The following is a 9790-nucleotide window of genomic DNA, read 5'->3' on the forward strand; positions in this document are numbered from 1 at the left end:
AAAAAAAAAAAAAAAAAAAATCCACGGCAATTGGTACCCAAAATAGACAAGCGAAAAAACTAAGCCCATGTCCATATAAAGCATTTAAGAAACTGGCCCTACCTTTTAGACCCCCTCAGGTTGATAGTTGATATGGTTGATGAGCCCCTGAGAGCCTGAAAGTGAACTTCCATAATATTACACTATCACTCTTGTATTAACACACCCAATGGTAGAGAATACTATTCTCTATTAAGGTGTCTCTCATTTGTAGCATCCTTTGGAATATCTGGAAAGGCTACTGTGATATTGGGTTTTCAACTAGGCTCGTTTTGAGCCTAGGAGAATCCTGCTACTTGCCATGAATGAAGCTCGGGCATTCTTGCCTTCCCCTTCGGTTTCGGCTGCCACTGTTGCTCCTCGATTGGTTCGTTGGTATCCCCCTCTTGAATGGATGGGTCAAAATCAATGTTGATGGCTGATGTCTCTAAGTAAAGGCAATCCCCTGGGGAAAAAAATCATCTGCAATTCCGATCTCGTACAATTCTGTGAAATACCACATTCATGGGTGACACGTGTATTGATACCAATGCAATGGTCCAGATCTGATTTAAATGACTCTTCACTGATTTAAGGTTTTATTAGTTGTACCAGATCTGGACCATTGCATTGGTATTAATACATGTGTCACCCCATGAAGATGGTATTTCACAAAATTATACGAGATCGGAATTGCAGACGATTTCAACCCCAATCCTGGGCTCACTGGTGTTGGCGGGGTGTGTCGTGCACACGCATTGGATAGATTGACACCCCTAAATTGCTTGCTAGGCGTTTGGCTTCTGGTGTAAGTCAAATAAATTTGGGTGGGCCCATTTATGAGAGTGTGGACCATTGTCGTATCTTATCATTGTCCACATATTACATGGTCAATGTTGTAATGTGCTTTTAGCCAGGGAAACGTTCTCTGTGCCTCTGGGATAAGGTAAGCTAGTACCTCTTTGCCGATTTCTCTCTACCTCACATGAATGATCTCACTGCCCTTCTGTGATCAATATCGTCCATTGGTGCACTCCTTTATGCTGTTTTCTCAGCAATCCTCTCCCTATGTTCCAATATATTTTTCCTGCCTTGATTTGGTATTGGGCCAAGACTCTGCCAATGAGAAAGGGCATGAAGTGCATCCATTTGGGCCCAATCATGGCCCAACGACAGACCCACTTGCATTCATCCCAGGAGACTACAAAGGCTAACATATTCTTTAAAGGAGTATACATCAGAGACCTTATTCTTTGGTTGGAGAATCACAACCAAGTCTGGGAATCAGAGAGTTGGGCTAGAGCTGGAATCTGGACCGGATTAATGGGCTAAGGTCCCTGGGTTTATCATACTACCAAGTGATTCAGGTGGAAGCTCAGCCCAACCAGAAGACTTGTTACGTTGGGGGGTCAATAATATTTTCCTTGGGCCTGAACTTAATATTTGCTACTGTTACTAAACACAAGCTATCAGCACTTTGCTCCTCTCCATAGAGCTAGGGACCCGATAATGATCCCACGCCTGGTAGTACGTGTTCTGAGGTCATCCCAGCTGTGGGATCACACTCTCTGGTCCTGGGCTGTATGGAGAAAAATCCTATCCCTTAATTAGGACCCAAAATTACACCTTGGTTGGTATTTTATCTAAGATCTGACAACCCAAGGGGATCAAGTTGGAACCAAACTCCTAAATCGAAACCAATTGTTTAAAACCATAATTGATTGGTTTGGTCTGATTTGATCGAGCTGAATCAGTTTTACACATATACTGGACCAAAACGAAAGATGACAACTAAAATATGAAGAACCAATCTCTACGGTTCATATTGGTTTAACATATGAAGTAGTTAAAGCAGAGGAGTTGAGTTGAATTACATTCTGCCATGCTCTTCTAGGGAAGGAATGAACGAACTTTTAAATGCCTCCTGCGAATTCTTTGCCATCCAATCCCGAAAGAGCATCAGCTGCATCTCTGATATCAAAGAACTCCACGAACCACTGGTGGTCCCCAATGGCGCTTCTCTCAGTTCCTTCACAGCCCCTGAATTAGAGAACTTGGTCGAATAAAAATCGAGTGGAAAATAAGAAAAAGAAATAAATCCATTACAGTGGGAGAAAAATAATTATGGGTTTAAGATTTGGAGAAGACTATCCTCAAAACCCATCTCGATCCATTAACAAAGCCTTCCAGAAATGAAGAAAACAGAAGAGAAAACCCAAAAAAGATCAAGAATTCATACCAAAAGATTCAAAAATTTCAAGTATTCTACTGGAAGAGATCTCCCGATCCAAATTACGAACCACAAGAATTCCTTGATTACTGTCGTCGGCGGAAATACTAGGAACATAAAATTGAGCCCAGGTAGCAGAACCAGCGACAACGCGATGAGCCAATGGAGGCAACGTTAAAACGGTGTAATATAGCCTCATTATGTGCTGATGCTGTATGTAATGGTTCTGTATCGCCGCCAACGCCGCTGCCGAATGCCTCAGATCATAAAAGTGAACAGTAACGATTCCATCCTGCAACCTCTCCATCCCCACCGATTTCACCTCCCCAAACACTTGTAATTCTGTACGGACAATCGTTTCACTGACGTACGTGGGCACCTTATATAGAAGGAGGCTTCTAGTGGGTGTCGGTGAAGGCAGGGGAACCGTTGACGGTGGTAGTGGTTGAGGCAGCCACTGATATTGGTAATACACGGTCTCATTGTGGTTGGGCATCATTGGATGATACATTTGCATTTGCGGTGGTTGAACTTGCAAGAACGGAACCTGCTGGGTCATCGGAAAATAGGTTCTTGGCCTGAATTGCTGCGCCTGAGGATGCATCTCCAAGTGTCCAAGAAATGTACCAATTCGGGTTCTTGCCGGTGCCGGAGAAGAAGAAAAAGAAGAATTCGTGAGAGTATTACGGCACTATAGATTTGGTTCTCAAGAATCCAAGATTGGTTTTGGCTATCTGTTGAGTTTCGAGAGTCGACTACTCGATTGGGAGATGAAACCGTTCTCTGAAGCCTAAACAAAGGGATTCACCGGCGGAGCCTAACGAGACAAATCTTGCGCAGCGCAAATTAAAGTCACACCCAGTTGCTCATGGCCCATTCTCATCTTCCCAAGCTAGCTATACACTCCATTGTCCACGGCCCTCTTGCACTCTCCATCTGGCTCGGGATTTTCTGAAATCATACACCACTTTCCTTCCATTAGTGCCAAGGATTTAGGTATCGGTCTCAACCGATACCAATATATCGGATCGGATCCATGAATATCAGTTATTTTTGCCCCTGTTTTTCAAAAAACGTACATTTGTTTTACTCTCAACCCCTGAAAAAAATATAGGAATCGATTCATATTAGTCAGGTACTGAGACTGATATCAATACACTTAAAACCATGATTGGTACACATAACTAGTGAATTTAAGTTTTTTTTTTTTCTTTTTGGAGGGGGAGCTTGCTATCTGGTCGCATGGTTCATGCACTGGGGGCCAATCAAAGTGCATATTACCAATATAAATGAGATTTTTTTTTTTAAAATTTCATAAGGGCAGGAAAGTAATTTCATAGGCTCAAGTATCTGATACAGTAACCAGGCCATGTAGCATTTTTTTTTCTTTTTTTTCCTTCTGGGGCATGGTAAAATGCACTTTGTAGTCTACCAAAAAAAAAAAAACTTTTATAGTTGAATTTTAATTTTCTTTTTAATAAATATTAATGCATTCAAAGGTTTTTTTTTTTTTTTTTTTTTTTTTTTTTGTAGAAGAGATTATATATTCATTCACCATTTTATTGGATTGGATAGAAAGTGCATGACCTGAATTAGTCAAATGTTAAAGTTCAGACTAAGTATATCCATGTATGGATATCAATACTTAAGATATTATTATTAGGATCGGAAGAAATAATGCCTATTGGTGTGTCGGTGCTCCAAGACACAATAGATGTGAAAAAATTCGTATAAATGCCATCTCTTTGGTTTAAATTCATTCGAATTTATGATAGTACGTACCCTCTTTCCTTTAAAATTTTGAAGTTATTTTTTAAGGGAACAATGATGGTGGTGATGGTAGTACAAATAGGATTGTTGATCGACATGTTGAAACTCCACAAATGCTAACTTCCTCCTCATCAAAACCTTGATGCAATATAAGTATTTTCCCGAATTAATTGATCAATAGCCGTACACGTGGCATTGATGCATGGTTACTCTAAGATTTTTTTTGGGGTAAATCATCAATGGTATTAGATTGAAGTATGAAGCTTGAACCATTTATTTTTTTTTTATTAGGTTAAAGAACCAATTAGTTTAAATGGGACATAAACAAGGGTGACCCTAATTAGGCATGTCTTATATCACATATGAGACGGAAGATGAATGAACAAGAAATCTCTTCGTCCATTACTAAAATCGATTTGATCATAAGGATAAGATGATATTTTTTATTTTATTTTAACCATTGATAGCAGATTAACACTGAGATTTCCTAGGGTTCAAGTAAACTTGTCAATAGTTTAAAATGTCAACTGTCAAGCAAGCTAGCCATAGGTTATCTAATTAATTATCCCTACAATTTTATGATTACCTAACAAAGGAAAAAGATGCGGAAAAAGGAGAGAAAGTCTTGTCCCGTCCCATATCAACAAAGCCCATGGTTATTGGTACCCAAAATGGAAAAGCGAAAAAAATAAGGCCATGCCCATATAAAGCATTTAAGAAATTGGCTAGGCCTATCAAAGCTACCTTTTAGACACCCTCCATTTGATAGTTGATACGATTGATGAGCCCCTGCCTTGGCAGCCTGAAAGTGAACTTCCATAAGCTTCGGTTTGAAAAACGGTGCCAGAGGAAGGAGGTTGTGGAGTTGAATTCTATCGTATGCATGTGTGAGTGAGTGGATGTATATAGAAGTAGGTGGCCATTGGCCTCCTACTAACGTCCAATATGTTGGCCATTGGCCTCCTACTAACGTCCAATATGTTGGCCATTGGCCAGTGGTGCTTAGTAGAATAGGAAAGTATAAAAAAAAAAAATCAATAATCAATAGAGCAGTTGATTTGTTGAGGCAGTGGGTTTTCCAAAAACAAAATTTGATGACTTTCTGAAATGAAATTGATTATAAAGAGATATGTTGGGTTTGTGGTTTTTATCTAGATTGATTTGGATCAACAGTCTAGATGAGTAGTCTATTAGGATACTAGTACCTAATACCATATACAGTCATCCAATGGTTGATTCACCCTTACCACTAGACAAGCGTATCGATACTCCATACCAATTTGCATCAACAAAAAGGCAACATCGACTCTATTTATTTATTTGCTTTTTATTTTTTTTCAAAGAAAGAGAGAGCATTATTTACAAATAGAGGGAAAGACACTCCCTTATAGTCATTAAATAATACATGAGTAAGAAAAAGGAGGGGGAATGTTGTCCTAGAGAACAAAAAATGATGATTAACACGAAAGGATGCAAGAGCATAGCAGCTCGATTCCCTTTCTAGTAAATAAGGTTAAAAGAAACTGAATAAAAATAATTAACAAGATGAATGCAATCCTTAATAATATGCTAAATATGCCAAAGGATATTAGCTAGTGTTAGAACCCTTTAAAATATTGATAGTAAGAGCACAATCTCCTTCAATAGTGACATTGAAAAAACCTTTAAACTTGACTATTTAAAGGCACTGTCTAATCACGAGTATTTTTGCAACTTAAATAAAAGTCAAACCAGTTTATTTTGCAAATCCTATGATGAAGTTGTGAATAGATTCTCTAAAAAAGTGAGATAATGTAAGGGAGAGTCTCATGTTTTCTTTCCTCTTCTCCACTTACCCTTTTTATTGTTTAAGTTAAAAGCTAACTCATTTCTTCTTTTGGTATGCACAAAAGTAGCCTTGGCCTTTGCCCTCCTCTTTTCACATTACATAGAATTTTGTCAATCTTTTCTTCGATAGCCATTTTTTTTTGGTTAGAATTTGATTGTTTATGAGAGATAACGTAAGGGAGAGACACACTTTTTTATGTGTAATTAAAAAGTTTATGAAAGGGATGTGTGCATCATGACATTGCTCCATATGTTTGGCTCATCCTTTCCATGTTTTAGTGTTACTTGCACCTTTTCATGCGTTAGAAAAGTTTTGAGTCCCACATATTGGTAAACATTCCTCCATATGTTGGTGCATAACCAACACCCTCAACAATATTTATTATTTTTAATTGCTAGGGCAGTCTCAATCACCTACCCATGTGTGTATATTTTACAGCTAGGAATATCTGGCAGTATACCTAGATCTACATCTATATTTCTCTTCCTCTCCTCGAAAAATTCCTATTTGATCCTCTCATCCGAATCCTTCTATTGGTTGAACCTCTAACTCCAGGAAAGTTAGCGGCATACCTAACCTCCATGGCAAAGCATTGAATTGGAGTGGTCCAATCAGGCCTGTCCGAAACCAAGCAGGATAGATCAATTGACACCCCAAAGGCTTGCTAGGTATTTGGGTGTTGGTTGTAAGTGAGATACATTTGAGTGGGCCCATTTTTGAGTGTGTGGACCATTGTCATCTTAAATCATTGTCCACATTACCTGGTTGTAATGTCGTAATATGTTTTTCGTTAAGGAAAAGGTTCTGTGAGTCGCTGAGGTAAGGTAAGTTAGCACCTCTGTGTAGATCTTTCTCCTCCTTACATGAATGACCTTGCTTGCCCCTCCTGTTTTCATATACATCAGAGACCTTAATCTTTGGTTTTGGAGAATCACAACTAAGTGTAGCAATAATAGAGTTGGGCTAGAGCGGAAATCTGGGCCAGATTAATCGGCTCAAGTCACTAGGTTTATCAGGCTACCAAGTGCTTCAGGTGTAAGCTCAGCCCAGCCTGAAGACTTGTTACGATGGGGGTACATAATTTTTTCCTTGGGCTTGAACTTAATATTTGCTACTTCTACTAAACACAAGTTATTAGCACTTCGCTCATCTCCATAGAGCCAGGAATCAGAGAATGATCTCACGCCTGGGAATAACAGGGCATGCGTCCTGAGGTTACCTTTAGCTGTGGGATCACTCTCTGATCCCTAGGCTCTATGGAGAGGAACCCTATCTACGAATTAAGACCCAAAATTACACCTTGGTTGGTATTTTATCTAAGATCTGACAATCCAATTAAGGGGATCAAGTTGGAACTAAAATCCTAAATCAAAACCAATTGTTTAAAACCATACTGACCGAAAAAAGAATTAGTACGGTTTACAATAAAAAATAAATCTTATTTGGTATGGCACAATTTCGTTATCTAAGGTAAAACTGTTTGATACAAACTGAACCATATCAAGTTACTTATTTTCAAACCAAACTGAGTATATATTATATATGTATTTTTTATATTATTTATTAGAGACGTTTTATGAAACCTTATGTTAGATCAAACACCAAGAAACACGAATAATAAAGAGACAATAGATCTGTATGACACAGAGATTTAACGAGGTTCACACACCAGGGTGGTGTGCTACGTCCTCAGGCGAAGAAGAAGATGATTCACTATGCAAAAGAGAAATTACACCCTAACAGCAGCGAGGAAAAACTCGCCCTGAAACCCTAGCTGCGTGAAAACCCTGGAATACGATGACTTTCTCAACAAGCAACAGTACATTATATATACTCCAAAATCACGGGTCGACCCATCGGGTCACGATCGATCCGGTCGAACCATACGTACGCCCCCGCACCCCCATACGAGATCAGTGATGGGTTCCGGGCTTGGGCCTCTGCTTCCATCATAGATCTCAGAAAATTTCCCATTCGGGTCGCCACCAAAATATGTCGGATCGGGTCAATCTTCAAAACGGGTTAAGAATTCGAGACAAACTTAACAAATCTCCACCTTGGCTTGAATTCTCCTCCAATAGATAAACAAATAGCTAACATCTTCATCTTCTCCAATAGCCTTCCAAAGGGCTGAACTCAAACACGACAAACACCAAGTAAGTTCAAGCAATGCTCGAACTTACCAACACATAAAGGCTTAGTCAACATATCAGCTGGATTGTCTTCAGTACCAATCTTCAACACTTGAATATTACCTTGAGCAATTATCTCTTTTATGAAATGATACCGAACATCAATGTGCTTTGTCCTCTCATGATACATTGAATCTTTAGTCAAGTGAATAGCACTCTGGCTATCACAATGGACAACAGTCACCCTATGATCCATGCTGAGTTCTCCCAACAAACCTCTAAGCCAAATAGCTTCTTTAATTGCCTCAGTCACTGCCATATACTCTGCTTCAGTGGTAGATAATGCAATTGTAGCTTGTAAAGTAGCTTTCCAACTAACCGTACTTCCTCCAAGAGTAAATACATAGCCTGTGAGTGACCTTCTCTTGTCAAGATCACCTGCATAATCTGAATCAACATAACCAGATAAATTATCACCATTCCTCCCAAACTCCAAACAAACACCAGAGGTCCCTTTCAAGTACCTAAGTATCCACTTCACTGCTTCCCAATGAGCTTTACCTGGACATGACAAATATCTGCTCACCACACTGACAGCTTGTGAAATGTCAGGACGAGTGCAAACCATAGTATACATAATGGAGCCAACTGCACTAGAGTATGGAACACGTGACATGTACTCCACCTTTTCATCTATCTTAGGTGATAGAGCAGTTGAAAGTCTAAAATGAGATGCAAGAGGAGTAGTTACAAGTTTGGCATCTTTCATGCCAAAACGACTCAATACCTTCTCAGTGTACTTTTGTTGAGATAGCCACAACTTCCCTGCTTTTCTATCCCTCTTGATCTCCATACCAAGGATCTTCCTTGCTGCCCCCAAATCTTTCATCTCAAATTCAGAACTTAATTGTTCCTTCAACCTATTGACCTCATTCCTATCTTTTGTTGCAATCAACATATCATCAACATAAAGCAACAAATATATGAATGACCCATCAGAGAGCTTTCTAAAATAAACACAACAGTCATATTGACACCTGTAGTATCCAAAACTAGCCATAACTGAATCAAACCTTTTATACCACTGTATAGGAGACTGTTTTAAACCATATAGGGACTTCTTCAACAAGCATACATGGTCCTCCTTACTTTCAATAACAAACCCTTCAGGTTGATGCATATAAATCTGTTCTTCTAATTCACCATGCAAGAATGTTGTTTTCACATCAAGTTGCTCTAACTCCAAATCATACATAGCAACTAAAGCAAGTAGGACACGAATAGAACTATGCTTAACAACAGGTGAGAAAACATCATTAAAATCAATTCCTTGTACCTAACTGATGAGCACATTTATGTGTGAAATCTAGGGTAGTAAAACATGCATTTTACATATTTAGAATGGAGCTACCTTGGGTTTTACTCTCTTTTTGCAGGTTTTATATTTTCAAGGCCTTAAGGACTATCGGGAGCTATATCTTCAATTTTACACGTAAAGAGGTCCTATTTCTTTCCATGGTTGCGAAGAGGACGAAATTCTGAGCAAGATGGACGTGTTCAATTAAAAGTACACATTCGTTTGGTCACCCGTACAAATGATTATTCTTTTTCGGGTCAGAAAAAGAATAATGGATCAGAACTGAACCGAGATGCAGAACCAGCCCGTTTGCAATTGTCCCAGAGGTACAAGGAATACTCCAAATGCCAACAAGGATCGATGGACCACATCTTTAAGTGATTAAAGATTTGTTTTTGGTAACAACAACTACCTAGCTTAGTTGGTGAGCTATGGTGTACAAAATTCTCTTGCTC

The 9790-nt window shown here is 39.1% G+C and overlaps 1 protein-coding gene across 1 annotated transcript; it reads right to left on the bottom strand.

The window, feature by feature from the left end:
- Positions 1-1843: 1843 nt before the first annotated feature.
- On the bottom strand, positions 1844-3195 carry LOC122080352 (protein terminal ear1-like). The gene is made up of 2 exons (XM_042647306.1): positions 2258-3195; positions 1844-2058 (listed from the first exon to the last, which is right to left on the bottom strand). The coding sequence occupies exons 1-2, from the start codon at positions 2850-2852 to the stop codon at positions 1889-1891; spliced, it is 765 nt and encodes a 254-aa protein (XP_042503240.1). The 5' UTR covers positions 2853-3195; the 3' UTR covers positions 1844-1888.
- Between the last annotated feature and the right edge of the window lie 6595 nt (positions 3196-9790).

This window comes from Macadamia integrifolia, chromosome 5, assembly GCF_013358625.1.
Source record: "Macadamia integrifolia cultivar HAES 741 chromosome 5, SCU_Mint_v3, whole genome shotgun sequence".
Classification (NCBI taxonomy): domain Eukaryota; kingdom Viridiplantae; phylum Streptophyta; class Magnoliopsida; order Proteales; family Proteaceae; genus Macadamia; species Macadamia integrifolia.